The 16,686-nt window shown below is 43.3% G+C and overlaps 1 protein-coding gene across 1 annotated transcript in view; it reads left to right on the top strand.

Moving 5' to 3' along the window:
* Positions 1 to 299: 299 nt before the first annotated feature.
* The window catches only part of LOC109472054 (collagen alpha-3(VI) chain-like), a 24,833-nt gene continuing 8,446 nt past the window's right edge, over positions 300 to 16,686 (top strand). The window contains exons 1-34 of the mRNA XM_019771629.1: positions 300 to 406; positions 1,083 to 1,193; positions 1,373 to 1,446; positions 2,013 to 2,161; positions 2,290 to 2,847; positions 2,986 to 3,104; positions 3,223 to 3,284; positions 3,397 to 3,542; positions 3,720 to 3,829; positions 4,008 to 4,081; positions 4,198 to 4,346; positions 5,732 to 6,289; positions 6,430 to 6,548; positions 7,226 to 7,290; positions 7,885 to 8,024; positions 8,496 to 8,608; positions 8,769 to 8,836; positions 9,032 to 9,180; positions 9,303 to 9,860; positions 9,988 to 10,103; positions 10,274 to 10,338; positions 10,465 to 10,604; positions 10,771 to 10,883; positions 11,057 to 11,125; positions 11,337 to 11,407; positions 11,618 to 12,162; positions 12,576 to 12,639; positions 12,766 to 12,905; positions 13,077 to 13,189; positions 13,363 to 13,430; positions 13,608 to 13,756; positions 13,902 to 14,139; positions 14,338 to 14,657; positions 14,848 to 14,966. Of these exons, the coding sequence (XP_019627188.1) occupies positions 1,394 to 1,446; positions 2,013 to 2,161; positions 2,290 to 2,847; positions 2,986 to 3,104; positions 3,223 to 3,284; positions 3,397 to 3,542; positions 3,720 to 3,829; positions 4,008 to 4,081; positions 4,198 to 4,346; positions 5,732 to 6,289; positions 6,430 to 6,548; positions 7,226 to 7,290; positions 7,885 to 8,024; positions 8,496 to 8,608; positions 8,769 to 8,836; positions 9,032 to 9,180; positions 9,303 to 9,860; positions 9,988 to 10,103; positions 10,274 to 10,338; positions 10,465 to 10,604; positions 10,771 to 10,883; positions 11,057 to 11,125; positions 11,337 to 11,407; positions 11,618 to 12,162; positions 12,576 to 12,639; positions 12,766 to 12,905; positions 13,077 to 13,189; positions 13,363 to 13,430; positions 13,608 to 13,756; positions 13,902 to 14,139; positions 14,338 to 14,657; positions 14,848 to 14,966 (5,520 nt within the window). The 5' untranslated portion in view covers positions 300 to 406; positions 1,083 to 1,193; positions 1,373 to 1,393. The remainder of the gene's footprint in view (positions 407 to 1,082; positions 1,194 to 1,372; positions 1,447 to 2,012; positions 2,162 to 2,289; positions 2,848 to 2,985; positions 3,105 to 3,222; positions 3,285 to 3,396; positions 3,543 to 3,719; positions 3,830 to 4,007; positions 4,082 to 4,197; positions 4,347 to 5,731; positions 6,290 to 6,429; positions 6,549 to 7,225; positions 7,291 to 7,884; positions 8,025 to 8,495; positions 8,609 to 8,768; positions 8,837 to 9,031; positions 9,181 to 9,302; positions 9,861 to 9,987; positions 10,104 to 10,273; positions 10,339 to 10,464; positions 10,605 to 10,770; positions 10,884 to 11,056; positions 11,126 to 11,336; positions 11,408 to 11,617; positions 12,163 to 12,575; positions 12,640 to 12,765; positions 12,906 to 13,076; positions 13,190 to 13,362; positions 13,431 to 13,607; positions 13,757 to 13,901; positions 14,140 to 14,337; positions 14,658 to 14,847; positions 14,967 to 16,686) is intronic.

Here is a 16,686-nt window from a genome sequence, read left to right as displayed (position 1 = left end):
TGTCAATGTTCTTTGGAAACATCCCACAACCGGTCACGCAGATTGTATCCTTGTCTCCTGGGTAAGTCAATCTTTATCGTTTGGTGAATAAAAAGGTATAAAGAACATGCTTCCCTTAACGTATGTCAACGTTTATTGTTTTGAGAGAGAGCATCAATACATCTTACACCGTTTTAAAATCCCAATACGTGGGACATGTATTAATTCCATGATGAACCTTCGATATGAACTTATGGTTCAAACATCATTACATCATATTTCAGAGCAAACAGCTCAATTTTGGCAGTTTACCTAATGGCAGTGCAGTTATGGCAACAAACAACTGTAACAAGACTATTTTCAAATGTTCCAACTGACTTTGGAGACGTCATGGTCGATTCCACTACAACAGGTCTTAACCTTGAGGGTAAGTACAACTTTCTAGCTGTCTAATTCATTAGCAAGGGCTGCTTTCTACAAAGCGAACATAATATCCATTTAGAGGTAAAGTCAATCAGCCCGTTGACATTAAAAGGTTCGGAATTTCTAAAGGTATATTGCATGCACATTGCATTGATAAGTCCATAAACACAACACAATCAGTGCTATGGATATAGATAGCGACGAAAACGTTCCTCATCAATAGCGTTTTAACATAATTCAAGTTTTTTTTCCACGTTATTTTTATTAGATTTACAAAAAAACAAGTACATTACACAGACTTGCATGGCACAGGTTTACAAGAACAGAAACAAACTCATACCAGAAACCAATTCATTAATACTTATTCATATCAATCTAAACATAAAGAAACTGTAACACATAGTAAATGAAAGTTTAGTTAACGAAGTAACTCAAAAGTCTCAATTCCATTACCATACGTCGAGTCAAGAAGAACAATTAAAGAACAAAATTTAAGGTGTAACTTTCCCCACTTGCCCATATGTTTGTGTATTTCCCCCCTCTTTTTGCAATTATAAACCCCAATTTGCACAAATACGCTACGAAAGATATAAAGGAGGATAGTTTAAGAGGGCATTGGCGATTCAAGTTGCTTGAATTAATTCATAATTACTAAACGTTTTTTTTCTTTTATTGAGCAGCGACAACCACCATCTTTCTCAGGCTAAGCCTGAATTTGACATATACAATCGAGTATCGGGTTTTAGGATCAACTGCTTACAGCACTTTTGGTGTCCAAGATCGAATACCAGGTAAACGCTCGTCAAAGTCTTAAGCTATCTACATAGCAGAAAACTCGTTTTCAATATATATTCAATGCAGTGCTTTCCGTCAGTTTCGTGTATTTTGGTGCATTTGCAGCTAAACAACGACTTATCTGCAAGCCAAAGACTGATATTGACTTGAATCTCGTGTTCTCTTTGTCATGTAGGTGCTGAATCAGTTCTCTGCAATGCAAGGGACCGTAGACATCGTGTCTCTCCGAGTGACACAGATCCTTCCGGGGTAAGTAAACCAAATTTCTCGGTTGGCTTGCATTTCAAGTTTTTTTATTTTATTTATTATAACATTTATGTATAATATATAGTAACAAGACAGAATGACGACATACTCAAGCTACAATGCTTATGTTTGTGTCGTCATCGTTACAAAAATATATACATGTAGTCACAAATACAGACATGCAAAGCATAAGAGTAATCAGGTAAACTAAAGTAAGCCGCATTATAACTAAATCATATAATATGAATCAAATATATAACAGTATATGCAGGTAAATGATAAGTGAGTAAGTAGGCATTCCAAGTCAATCAACAAACTGGTAGGATAAGAAATTGATGGTTACTCAAATCTTTCCGTTTCTTTTATAAACAATTGAACACATTGTAAGAGTTTAGCGTTGTTAGAAACCGACAGAGAAGAGGAACCTCTAAACAGTAATTGTACTAGAAGATTATCGGGAAGGTTTTGGATGTTGATGGCAAATCCTACAAGTTGTGTAGGCCTTGGCAACTTTTCCACCAAGATGTGCATGGAAGATGTGCAAATAATTCTTGCCGTCTGTTTGACAGCTCGACAGCCACAACTACTACAGTCGACGTTGAGGTAGTGACCACGGCATCCCAAGTGTCGAGCGTCCAAGGAAGGCTGACTAACATTACCGCACCTGGTCAAATACTTGGTGGGGCTACCGTCATCTCTTCGCAAGTGGCCTTGACAGGTAAACTTTAAAAGCAACTCCTCTAGGCCTGATTGGTTGGTTGGTTGGTTGGTTGGTTGGTTGTCTGCCCTTTTCTTATTCTTTTCTGGTACTAGATACCAAGTAATTTTCTGGACTCTCTATTTCAGCTCCAGTTTGCAGCGTTCGAGTGGATCTTGTCTTCGTCTTGGATGGAACTGGTAGCGTGGGAGCCGACAATTTTGAGAGGATGAAGACCTTCGTGCAGAAGATGATCAGCGACTTTGAGATTGGGTCCGAGGCAACGCGCATCGGCGTGGTCGTCTACTCCCACCGTGCAGAGCTGGCGATCAGCTTGGATGCCTTTGAGGACGGAGGAGCTCTGCAAGATGCGGTCGCTGCCATCGCATACCCGGGCGGTTACACTCGAACAGGAGCAGCCATCGACTACACCACCACGTCTGCCTTCTCCACAAGAAACGGGGCTCGAGAAGGAGTCGTCAGAGTAGCCATCATCCTCACCGATGGCATATCATATGATGACCCTTCGGAGCCGGCTCAGAGTATGCGCAAGGCGGCCATTATCACCTATGCCGTGGGGATCGGAAGCAATCTTGACCGCGATCAGCTGGATGTTATTGCCGGAGTGCCAGAGAACCTGATGATGCTGGATAACTTCAGCATGCTGGACAACCTGCGAACCACCCTGCCCGGTCGAGTCTGTGCCGGTTAGTGTCAATTTGGACGTGCTAAGTTTGGGCTCTCAGGAGAAGGTTTCCAAGAATGAAAGCCACCTTGTACATTGAAGGCACATGCTCAATCATTCCAGTAGATCTTTGACTGTGTTTGTGTCCTTGTTTTGACAGGCGCTACCAGTGAACAGATTCTCATCAGAATCCTCATCACATCAACACGATTCGATGTCTCTCTGTTGAACGCCAACTCTACAGCATTCCAGACCATCTTGTACCAAATCAACACAGCCGTAAGTTGTGTCATGGTCTTGACTCGTCTTGTTTACCTAGAGCGCGAGCGTGCTGGATTTGCATGCGACTCTTCTTCTAGATGTGATGGCTTTAACCACTTTTCTGACATCTTTTCAGTTCCTTGGCTACTTCCCTGGAGTCCCTGGATTCACCGCACCTCTGGTGTCTCTAGCACCTGGGTAAGTAAGAAGAAGCTTGCGTCTCAGTCGATTTCAAGTCTACTTCAAAACCACAGGTGGGTTTGAAGACAGAAAATGATGAACCTTCTTGACTCTTGTTACTAACTTTCAGTCCTACTGGTGACTCCGTCGTGGCCATGTGTTTGGGATGGGTGCCAGCGTTTGCCTCCAACACCGTAAGATCTGGTTTACTGACCGCGCCAGCACAGCTCAACAATCTAACCATCGACACGACATTCACAAGTGTCGTAGCTGCACGTGAGTACTGGCTAGGTTTTCTTCATCGTTTGTTTCTCCACACTTTGTGTTTTTGCACTCTGCTAATCCCGCTTTGCCAAGCCTATTTTAGACAAGTCTTTTTGTTGAATTGTTATCGTCATTGTTGACTCTTTAAGGGGTACACCAAGCTTAAAACCCCTGTCTTCTCTTGAGCAGGTACATCCGTGGTCTTCGCCAGGCTAGTTGTGAATGTGAACTACACAGCAGAGTACCAAGTCCGTGGGTCTGCTGCATACGACGCCTTGATTCTTCGGCTGCAATACCAGGTCAAGTGCTGCTGTTTAGTCAATCTGGGTGGTAAGGGTAGAGGATATACAAGTCTGCGACTTCCCTTTCATTGCAAGTCCTCTGCGCAGAGGACAGAGTTATTGTATTCGACAAAGTAAGTCAGAAGTGTTTCCTTTAGCAAATTGACTTGAATTCTGTGTTCTCTTTGTCATGTAGGTGCTGAATCAGTTCTCTGCAATGCAAGGGACCGTAGACATCGTGTCTTTGCGAGTGACACAGATCCTTCCGGGGTAAGTGAGCCATATTTGTCGGTTGGCTTGCATTTCAAGTTGTGCAGGCCTTGGCAACTTTTCCAGCAAGATGTGCATGGAAGATGTGCAAATAATTCTTGCCGTCTGTTTGACAGCTCGACAGCCACAACTACTACAGTCGACGTTGAGGTAGTGACCACGGCATCCCAAGTGTCGAGCGTCCAAGGAAGGCTGACTAACATTACCGCACCTGGCCAAATACTTGGTGGGGCTACCGTCATCTCTTCGCAAGTGGCCTTAACAGGTAAACTTTGAAAGCAACTCCTCTAGGCCTGATTGGTTGGTTGGTTGGTTGGTTGGTTGGTTGGTTNCTTGGTCTTGTTCTCGTCTTCTTTGCCTACGGCGCCAATGTGCTGGATTTGCATGGGACTCTTCTTCTAGATGTGATAAATGTAACCACTGTTCTGGCATCTTTTCAGTTCCGTGGCTTCCTCCCTGCAGTCCCTGGATTCACCGCACCTCTGGTGTCTCTAGCACCTGGGTAAGTAAGAAGAAGCTTGCCTCTCAGTCGATTTCAAATCTATTTCATTTCCACCGATGTATTTGAAGGCAGAAAATGACGAACCTACTTAACTCTTGTTGTAAACTTTCAGTCCTACTGGTGACTCCGTCGTGGCCATGTGTTTGGGGATGGGTGCCAGCATTTGCCCCCAACACCGTAAGATCTGGTTTACTGAACGCTCCAGCACAGCTCAACAATCTAACTATCGACACGACATTCACAAGTGTCGTAGCTGCACGTGAGTACAGCCTAGGTTCTTCCTCTTTATGGTTTGATTCTTTCTCCACATTTTGTGATTGCACTCTGCTAATCCCACTTGGCCGAACCTATTTTAGACAGGCTTTTTTTTGTTGAATCGTCATTGCTGTTGTTGACTCTTTAAGGGGTACACAAAGCTTACAACCCCTGCCTTCTCTTGAGCAGGTACATCCGTGGTCTTCGCCAGGCTAGTTGTGAATGTGAACTACACAGAAGATTATCAAGTCCGTGGGTCTGCTGCATACGACGCCTTGATTCTTCAGCTGCAATATCAGGTCTAGTGCTGCTGTTTAGTCAATCTGGGTGGTAAGGATAGGGGATAGACAAGTCTGCGACTTCCCCTTCATTGCAAGTCCTCTGCGTTGACAGAGTTAGTGGCTCCTTTAGCCAATGGACTTCAATCTCGTGTTCTCTGTGTCGTGTAGGTGCTGAATCAGTTCTCTGCAATCCAAGGGACCGTAGACATCGTGTCTCTGCGAGTAACACAGGTCCTTCCGGGGTAAGTAAGTCACAATTATCGCTTGGCTTGCGTTTCAAGTTGTATCGCCAAGATGTGAATGGGAGACGTGCAACTAATTCTTGCCATCTGTTTGACAGCTCGACAACCACAACTACTACAGTCGACGTTGAGGTAGTGACCACGGCATCCCAAGTGTCTAGCGTCCAAGGAAGGCTGACTAACATTACCGCACCAGGCCAAATACTTGGTGGCGCTACCATCAACTCTTCGCAAGTGGCCTTAACAGGTAAACTTTGAAAGCAACTCCTCTAGCTAAGACAAGTGCATGATTGGATGGTTGGTTGTCTGCCCTTTTTCGATTCGTTTCTGGCACTGGATACCAAGTAATTCTCTGAACTCTCTACTTCAGCTCCAGTTTGCAACGTTCGAGTGGATCTTGTCTTCGTCTTGGATGGAACTGGTAGCGTGGGAGCCGACAACTTTGAGAGGATGAAGACCTTCGTGCAGAAGATGATAAGCGACTTTGAGATTGGGCCCGAGGCAACGCGCATCGGCGTGGTCGTCTACTCCCACCGTGCAGTGCTGGCCCTCAGGTTAGATGCATTTGAGGACGAAGGAGCACTACAAGATGCGATCGCTGCCATCGCATACCCGGGCGGTTACACCTTGACAGGAGCGGCCATCGACTACACCACCATGTTTGCCTTCTCTACAAGAAACGGTGCTCGAGAAGGAGTCATCAGAGTAGCCATCATCCTGACCGATGGCATATCATTTGATGACGTAGCGAATCCAGCTCAGAGTATGCGCAAGGCGGCCATCATCACCTATGCCGTGGGGATCGGAAGCAATCTTGACCGCGATCAGCTTGACATAATTTCTGGATCCCGACGTAACCTGTTTATGTTGGATGACTTTAGCAAACTAGAAGACCTGAGAACTCAATTGCCTAGCCGGGTTTGTGACGGTAGGTTTGGATCAGAATGTCTTTTTGTTTATTCTATAGAACTAGCGACTATTAATACCTGGCAGAGGTCAGATATGGTTGGCTGCGGGATACAATTTACGCTGCTTTTGTGATTATAAAGGTGTGTTTCTATTCTGCAGTTGGCTCCAGCGTTGTGTCCATCGTGTCCTTAGTAGTAACATCTCAAGAATACCGACTGGAGCTTCTGGATGCTAATTCTACACTGACGTTTGGTTTAATTGCTGAGATCCAATTCGCTGTGAGTCAACATGTTGTTATTTACAGATTTATCGTTGACTCTTTTTGAGAAGCAAAAATTACAATCATTATGATATATAGTAACTTGTATGTAATCTCGATTATTTTAACCTGTTTCCTTGTCAAAAAATGATTTTTCGCGAGCCAAGGTGCCAGCTGCCGGTTCCGAACCGTCTGTCGTGTTTACTGTGACGTCATGGACCGAAACTTATTTGAATCAAGAACAAGAAATATGATATATAATGCTATATCTTTAAAAACAGAGTGTGTATTTTGTTCTCCTTTGCATTTCTAACATTTCTTTTTTGCGTTACAGGTGAATTTGTACGATAATAATTCATACAGACTTTGCGCAGATGAACTTCGACAATGCTTCTGGGCATGGCGCGAGCATAAATCTGTGCGCGTGCACTGAACTTCAAACAGCGTCTTTCCAATGCTTTTCTTCCTTTTCTGTCCCTATTTTATTTGCAAGGTCTTCCCATGTGAATTTTAGAGTATAGGAATGTCTCGGAGTGCATTTAAGTATGAAGTTCGATGTGATATCCTATTTCACTTTATCGGTAGTTGCAATTGCTGCAGTTTCTTTATCCATTATGATGTATTAGCCAGACAAACATTTTTTGCCATATATCCCCTCTCACATCATGTTTTTGTCCTATTTCTTACTCTTCATAGTTAAATGCTATCAGTGATACCACACAAGGACTGTTAACCTGGCAGTCAATTTGCTTCCTACCAGGGTAAGTATACCTCATGGATAATGGATATTGTTTTATTTTACCATTGCCATCAGGAACACATGTGTACAATGTATTTTATCTAAATTATGTTAGTAGCCTTCTCACATAAATCCATACAATATCTTCTTGTGGATGTGTCATTGCACATTCTTTACATCTACACATCAAAAGCAACGCTATGATAATATTTTTACAGTTTGAAAAATTATCTTCAAATCTTTGTGTTTCCGCACACACTTTATTGGTTCCCTGGGATAGGGATCAAACTCTCATTCCTTTTTAATGAATTAAATTTCAAGACGCAGAAAGATTTAATATCTGAAGTTTACGATTTTACAGGATCCTAAATATGCATTCATTTATGCCTTTATCGTATATCATCGTTCAGATGTTAAAGACACTTTTTCATTGAAACATTTATTGCAAATTCCTATTCTATGCACTAGTTTGCAACCAGTCTAAACTCAACTATAGAGACGGCAGCTTATCGATTTATTTCTCTTAAGAAGTTGTTAGATTCTGATCCAATAATTGTTGCCGAGATTTTCGTAAAAAGAATTTCACTTTTAAAATATTTAACCTTAATCAATTAAGGCCTTTCGGAGCCGTCGCCGTGTCACTGCAACTTGCAGCACAGCCATTTGCTGTCAATACCATTGAAACAACAATCGCCACCCTCACATCACTGGGAAGTCTTCAAATCAATCCATCATTAACAACTATAACAGATGGCGGTAAGTTTCCGTTAACTGCAAAGAAGTATTTTACTATCAGTGTAGTCATGATCTATATAAAGTACAGTAGAAAGGTTCTATTTTCTATATATACAATATATGTACACCTACCTGTAAGCCAAGAGTTCCCAGAAAATTAGTGCATTGTATATCGATATCAGTATTTTACTTTGACAAAAAAGGATTACTTCGTTGTCATGTGTATGAGAAAATGCATCACGTTCAAAATGCATACGGTATGGCGAAAGCAATGGAAAAAAGAAATACTAAATGGCCAAATAGTTTCATCTTAATTTTTTTAACAGTTCATATCTAAAGTGAACATCATAGACTTAGATATAAACCTTTTTGGTATTGTAATGTAAGATAAGATAGTTCTGCTTTATGTGTCTGCCTCAGAACACATGAAATAAGTTGACGTTCCACTCATTCATATCTGCAGCAAATATAATATTTGTCATCTTCTTGCAGCTACAAGAAGAAGTATTATCATCACGCTGGAACTCCATCTCACCTACACAGTGGAATTTGGGGATGTTTCGTCAGTGTCCTATACCAACTTGAGTGTCATTTTAGAAAATGGGGTAGGTTGTATCAGGCCGATATTTTGACATGTATATCTGACATGTATATTTCAACAATCAGCCTTGAACAGTCTTGACGACTGATGGCAAAAAATCTACAAGTATAAGCCTCAATCGGAGTACCAAAAATAATGTAAATAACAACACACATCTTCTACAGTTACTGCAAAAATTCACGGACAGCCCAGCAGACATCCAGTCGGTATCTATTACGTCGGTGGCTCCTGGGTAAGAAGAAAAGCCTTGCTATGGTGCAGTTTTATCGCCATTCATTCAAACCTCTACTCATCGTCTTTTTTGCACTTCAAGTCAAGTCTGGATATTGCAGTATTCCGTATTAATGTCGACTTTACTGGCTCTACATGCTTTTTGGTGCTCTTGAAGAATGGTTCAATGCATTCTCCTCTTGTCTTCTTTCTTCAGACCGACCGCAACTACCACATCGGTAACTGTGAGTGTAGTGACGCTAGGTGCAAATGTCGACGCCACCACCCAAATCATTGTCAACACTACAGCGCCTGGAGCACGGATTGGACCCTTGCCTGTAGTCTCGTCTACGGTTGGAGATACGAGTATGTTAGTTAATTGTGCTATTTTAGCTTGAGTGGCGTCGTTTTTCTCATTTTTTTGTCTTTTGCTGTCAAGTTCTTGGCAGTTGTGGCCTCCTTTAAATTTTTTTCTTGTTTCTGTCTAGCTCCTCCCTGTAGTGCAGTAGCAGACATTGTCTTTGTTGTGGACGGCACTGGCAGCGTCGGCCTGGAGAACTTCGAGCGAATGAAGACCTTCATCAGCCAGTTGCTCGCCTTCTTGGATATTGGAGAAAATGCCGTTCGCGTCTCTATCGTTCAGTATGCAGTTCAAGCCCGCACAGAGTTCTTCCTTGACCAGTACTTCGACCTCCAGGCCCTGCAAGACGCAGTGGAAGCTATTCAATACATGGGCGGCTACACAAAGACGGGTAATGCCATCGACTTCGCCACCAATGTCCACTTCGACGTCAGGAACGGCGCCCGAGCCACCGTGACCAAGATAGTTGTCGTCATCACCGACGGCATATCTCAGGACGACGTCCAACGTCCTGCTCGGAGGATGCACCAGGCAGGAATCGTCACCATCGCTGTTGGTGTGGGCTCCAACCTGGATAGCGACCAGCTACTGGCTATCGCAGGAGATCCCAACACTCTCCTGTCTCTTGATGATTTCGACAGACTACAGGACTTGACTACTACCCTGCCCAGCATGCTTTGCGACGGTAAGCTGCAGACTCTTGCACTTTTCGAAAGGGGACTCTACAGATCATAATCTCAGCATGTCTTCTGGTGATTCTTTCTGGTTTGATGTGATGTTTGACACTATCCTTACTTTTCCCTTTCATATAGTTGGTACCAGTCAGCAGATTGTCGTCTCCATCTGTGTCACAACTACATACGATGTCCTGATTCTCAACGCCAATTCCAGTGTTTCCACGGCACTTTTCCAACAAGTTGTTCAAGGGGTAAGAACTCTTCCGTACAACTTCGGCTTCGACCACTAGAGCGCTAGATTGCTTCATGGCTACATTTTTGGTCGTAAGCCATACAAGACAAATTGTTGACTGCAAGGTCGATTTTGCTTCCAGCTCTGCTTCTTACTCTGTTTAACACCGTCTTTTCCATGGATTAACAGTTGACGACCACCGTTACAAGCAGTCCTGGTATAGCAGCCCTCCAACCCATTGGCTTCGCACCTGGGTAAGTAACTGCTTCTCTTGGAATAGTGAAAGGTCAAAAAAGTCTAAGTATGAAAATGTCTCACATAATACCCTGTATCCGACTAGGCGAGTCTTCATTTTGAAACGATCTGCATTTTCCTTCTAGCTGCGGAGGCGTAGTTTCGACCGTGCAATGCGCCGTTGCTCCCTTCGCCCTGGATACTGTACAGACCACCTTCCAGGATCTACAACCCGACTTCGGAGACTTGACGATTGATCCTGGGCAAACTACCGTTGTGTCTGCTGGTTAGTACACCTGACTTGGCCTAGCTGGTTTTTGTAGCTACCTTTAGTCTACTCAGACGACCTCTCTGACTTTGTAGAAGTATCTGATTGGAAGTGCAGACGAGAAGTTTGCATGCAACCAATTTGCTTACTTGCTTGTCTTTACTTTTATATTTACTTTCTGCAGACACCAGAACAACCATCATAGTCACAGTGGAGCTAACTCTCACCTACATCGAGGACTACCAAGATACGTCGTCAACGGCCTATGTCGACTTGGGTGTCACTATCGAAGATGCGGTAGGTTGTTCTTCAGCAATGTTTTCTCTTTTGTGCTACAGCTAATTTATTGTCAGCGAGACCAAAAAGTGTCGTCTACTCAGCGCCTGACAGTAGGGGCAAAGATATGGGCCTGGGATGTACATGGTAGCCATTGTCCAAGTAAAGAACCTCCATCTTGGCATCTTTTTCAGGTGCTCCAAGCAGTCACCACCACCCCGGCAGACGTCCAGTCGGTATCCCATTACTTCAGTGGCTCCTGGGTAAGATTGAAAGACTTCCTGCTGTGGCGCACTTTTATCATCCTTATTCATTAAACGCCTATGAATAATCTATTGCCTGTACTTTAAGCCAAGTCTGGACACTGTGGTACTCTCTTTTACTGTTGTTGTTTAATGTTGACTTTACTTGCCATGCTGTTTGGGGCTCTTGAAGAATGCTTCCATGCATTATGCTCCCGTCTCCTTTCCTCAGAACGACCGCAACAAGCACATCGGTGACTGTGAGTGTAGTGGCGCTAGGTGCAAATGTCGACGTCACCACCCGTAATCATCGTCAACACCACAGCTCCGGGAACACAGCTCGGAAACTTGCCTGTAGTCTCGGCTATCGTTGGAGATACAAGTATGTCGATTGTGCTATTTCAGCCTGAGTGGCGTCGTTTTTTTTCAATCTTTTTCTGTTGCTGTCAAGTTCTTGGCAGTTGTGGCCTCCTTTAAATTTGTTTCTTGTTTCTGTCTAGCTCCTCCCTGTAGTGCAGTAGCAGACATTGTCTTTGTGTGGACGGCACTGGCAGCGTCGGGCCTGGAGAACTTCGAGCGAATGAAGACCTTCATCAGCCAGTTGCTCGCCTTCTTGGATATTGGAGAAAACGCCGTACGCGTCTCTATCGTTCAGTATGCAGTTCAAGCCCGCACAGAGTTCTTCCTTGACCAGTACTTCGACCTCCAGGCCCTGCAAGACGCAGTGGAAGCTATTCAATACATGGGCGGCTACACAAAGACGGGTAATGCCATCGACTTCGCCACCAATGTCCACTTCGACGTCAGGAACGGCGCCCGAGCCACCGTGACCAAGATAGTTGTCGTCATCACCGACGGCATATCTCAGGACGACGTCCAACGTCCTGCTCGGAGGATGCGCCAGGCAGGAATCGTCACCATCGCTGTTGGTGTGGGCTCCAACCTGGATAGCGACCAGCTACTGGCTATCGCAGGAGATCCCAACACTCTCCTGTCTCTTGATGATTTCGACAGACTACAGGACTTGACTACTACCCTGCCCAGCATGCTTTGCGACGGTAAGCTGCAGACTCTTGCACTTTTCGAAAGGGGACTCTACAGATCATAATCTCAGCATGTCTTCTGGTGATTCTTTCTGGTTTGATGTGATGTTTGACACTATCCTTACTTTTCCCTTTCATATAGTTGGTACCAGTCAGCAGATTGTCGTCTCCATCTGTGTCACAACTACATACGATGTCCTGATTCTCAACGCCAATTCCAGTGTTTCCACGGCACTTTTCCAACAAGTTGTTCAAGGGGTAAGAACTCTTCCGTACAACTTCGGCTTCGACCACTAGAGCGCTAGATTGCTTCATGGCTACATTTTTGGTCGTAAGCCATACAAGACAAATTGTTGACTGCAAGGTCGATTTTGCTTCCAGCTCTGCTTCTTACTATGTTTAACACCGTCTTTTCCATGGATTAACAGTTGACGACCACCGTACAAGCAGTCCTGGTATAGCAGCCCTCCAACCCATTGGCTTCGCACCTGGGTAAGTAACTGCTTCTCTTGGAATAGTGAAAGGTCAAAAAAGTCTAAGTATGAAAATGTCTCACATAATACCCTGTATCCGACTAGGCGAGTCTTCATTTTGAAACGATCTGCATTTTCCTTCTAGCTGCGGAGGCGTAGTTTCGACCGTGCAATGCGCCGTTGCTCCCTTCGCCCTGGATACTGTACAGACCACCTTCCAGAATCTACAACCCGACTTCGGAGACTTGACGATTGATCCTGGGCAAACTACCGTTGTGTCTGCTGGTTAGTACACCTGACTTGGCCTAGCTGGTTTTTGTACCTACCTTTTAGTCTACTCAGACGACCTCTCTGACTTTGTAGAAGTATCTGATTGGAAGTGCAGACGAGAAGTTTGCATGCAACCAATTTGCTTACTTGCTTGCTTGTCTTTACTTTTATACTTACTTTCTGCAGACACCAGAACAACCATCATAGTCACAGTGGAGCTAACTCTCACCTACACCGAGGACTACCAAGATACGTCGTCAACGGCCTATGTCAACTTGGGTGTCACTATCGAAGATGCGGTAGGTTGTTCTTTAGCAATGTTTTCTCTTTTGTGCTACAGCTAATTTATTGTCAGCGAGACCAAAAAGTGTCGTCTACTGAGCGCCTGACAGTAGGGGCAAAGATATGGGCCTGGGATGTACATGGTAGCCATTGTCCAAGTAAAGAACCTCCATCTTGGCATCTTTTTCAGGTGCTCCAAGCATTCTCCACCACCCCGGCAGACGTCCAGTCGGTATCCATTACTTCAGTGGCTCCTGGGTAAGATTGAAAGTCTTCCTGCTGTGGTGCACTTATTATCCTTATTCATTAAACGTCTATGGATCATTTATTGTCTGGACACTTTGGTACTGTTTTTTAATGTTGCTTTACTTTCCATGCTGTTTGGGGCTCTTGAAGAATGCTTCCATGCATTATGCTTCCGTCTCCTTTCCTCAGAACGACCGCAACAAGCACATCGGTGACTGTGAGTGTAGTGGCGCTAGGTGCAAATGTCGACGCCACCACCCAAATCATCATCAACACCACAGCTCCGGGGACACAGCTCGGAAACTTGCCTGTAGTGTCATCTTCTGTTGGAGATACAAGTATGTTAATTGAGAATAATTTATACGTACCGGTTAAAAATCTATCTTGTAGACAAAGATGTCTTGGGATGTTGCTTGTGTAGGTTTTCGTCCATTAATTCTACTTTTTATTCTTGTATATATATATTTCTTATCTGTTTTCTAGCGCCACCATGTTCTGCCGTTTTGGATCTTGTGTTTGTGCTTGATGGCACTGGTAGTGTCGGTGAAGAGAACTTTGAGAGGATAAAGGCTATTGTTCAGAAGTTAGTGACGAATTTCAACATAGGTGCCGGCCAGACCCGCGTTGGTATAATTCAGTATGCCAACATTCAACAAATGGAGATTAGTCTTGATGCGTACAGTGATGTTGACAGCTTAGTGGAAGCCATTGGAAACATCGGGTATGTTTGGACTAACTGATATTTTAACAGAATATGACACGCTCAATTTGATGATTTTAAAGTAACAATTACATATATGCAGACAGCATGTTGATATTTAGTAGGTTATTATACTTTTCTTTACTATGATTCACTAATTTAAAAATCGAAAATCACGATGAGACATCTTGATAAATTTGAGACAATCACCTTTTACAGATACATAGGTGGGAACACCCTAACCGGACAAGCTCTTGATTACACCTGGAAGTTTGGGTTTTCTCCCAACAACGGTGCTCGCACTGGTGTTGTGCAAGTGGCCATAGTAATCACGGATGGGGTTTCTGATGATGAAGTATCAAACCCGGCACAAAGGATGCGCAAGGCACAGATTGTCACCTACGCAGTTGGGATTGGCAGCAACCTTGACAATGATCAACTCCTCTCTATTGCTGGCACCGCAGGAAATGTCGTTATGCTTTCAGACTTTAACCGTTTAACAGACTTGGCAACTACTCTTCCACAACAAGTTTGTGAGGGTAAGGTGTATGATATTCATCTTTCATCATCAATTACAATTGGACACTCTACTTCGTGATTAAAAGTTTCACAATACTTGCTTTGAACACCTTTTAGTTAAGTTTTGTATGTATTAAGAAACTTGCAAACATGCAAATGCCATTATAATGATTGACGTGTAATGCTATTTCTTTTTGTTATCTCATTTAGTCGGCAGAGGTGTCCAGCTCTTCATCGGTCTATCTGTCCCCTCTGTGACATTCGACGATAATCTCTTGAATGCGGACTCTTCAGCATATGTGACTCTTGTGCAGCAGGTCAATTCAGGGGTGAGTATATTGGTATCGGCATTCAAGATAAGCTGCTTTCTCTATGAATATATGTGTGTGCGTGTGCGTGTGCGTGTGTGTGTGTGTGTTGCATACGGGTTTATATGATGATATACTGTGTTGAACATCAATGCAATTTATGCTTAATACAATGTGCTGAAAAATACCTGGACGATCCCTCCACATCAAGCCAATACCTGGTTTTGCAATAAAGGATGTAAATTTGCAAACATTAGCCCAAGAGAGCACTTTACACCAAAAAAATGCGATATCACTAAACGTCAATGGATTTTCACGAAATCACCTTTTTTGGATGCGGAATCATCCACAGAGATCAGCCCCAAACCTGATTTTCCCAAAAGTATAATTTGCCCAATTAATGAGCCCAAAAGAACGTTTTCGCCTAAAAATGTGATATCACATAAGGTCGAGCGATTTTCGCGAAATAACTTTTTTTGGATGAGGAACCATCCACAGACATCAGCCCACTCTTGATTTTACTATAAAGCATAATTTGCCCGAATGAGCCCAAAAGAGCATTTTGGCCTAAAAAATCTGATATTGCGAAACGTCGACCGATTTTCACGATACCAACTTTTTTGGATGAAGGACGATCCACAGACATCAGACCCACACCTGATTATTCTAAAAAGCATGATTTCCAGAATGAGCCCCAAAAAACATTTTGGCCTAAAAAAATGCAATATTGCAAAACGTTGACCGATTTTCACGAAACCAACTTTTTTATCGATGCGGGACGACCCACAGACATCAGCCCCACTCTTCATTTTACTATGAAGCATAATTTCCCCGAATGAGCCCAAATGAGCATTTTGGCCTAACAAATCTGATATTGCGAAACGTCGACCGATGTTCACGAAACCAACTTTTTTGGATGCGGAACGATCCACAGACATAAGCCATACACTTAATTTTTCTAAAAAGTATAATTTGTGCGAATGACCCCAAAAGAGCATTTTGGCCTAAAAAATGCGATATCGCGAAACGTCGACCAATTTTCACCAAACCAACTTTTTTGGATGCAGAACGATCCACAGACATAAGCCATTCACTTAATTTTTCTAAAAAGTATAATTTGTGCGAATGACCCCAAAAGAGCATTTTGGCCTAAAAACTGCGATATCGCGAAACGTTGACCGATTTTCACCAAACCAACTTTTTTGGATGCGGAACGATCCACAGACATCAGCCATACACTTCATTTTTCTAAAAAGTATAATTTGTGCGAATGACCCCAAAAGAGCATTTTGGCCTAAAAAATGTGATATCGCGAAACGTCGACCGATTTTCACCAAACTAACTTTTTTCAATACGGAACGATCCACAGACATCAGCCATACACTTCATTTTTCTAAAAGTATAATTTGTGCGAATGACCCCAAAAGAGCATTTTGGCCTAAAAATGCGATATCGCGAAACGTTGACCGATTTTCACCAAACCAACTTTTTTGGATGCGGAACGATCCACAGACATCAGCCATACACTTCATTTTTCTAAAAAATTAATTTGTGCGAATGACCCCAAAAGAGCATTTTGGACCTAAAAATGCGATATCGCGAAACGTTGTACGATTTCACCGAACCAACTTTTTTGGATACGGAAGGATCCACAGACATCAGCCATACACTTCATTTTTCTAAAAAGTATAATTTGTGCGAATGACCCCAAAAGAGCTTTTTTCGCCTAAAAAATGCGATA

The sequence above is a fragment of the Branchiostoma belcheri genome, unplaced genomic scaffold (assembly GCF_001625305.1).
Source record: "Branchiostoma belcheri isolate BF01 breed outbred unplaced genomic scaffold, Haploidv18h27 scaffold264, whole genome shotgun sequence".
NCBI classification, from domain to species: Eukaryota; Metazoa; Chordata; class Leptocardii; order Amphioxiformes; family Branchiostomatidae; genus Branchiostoma; species Branchiostoma belcheri.
This window is presented reverse-complemented; position numbering and strand designations above follow the sequence as displayed.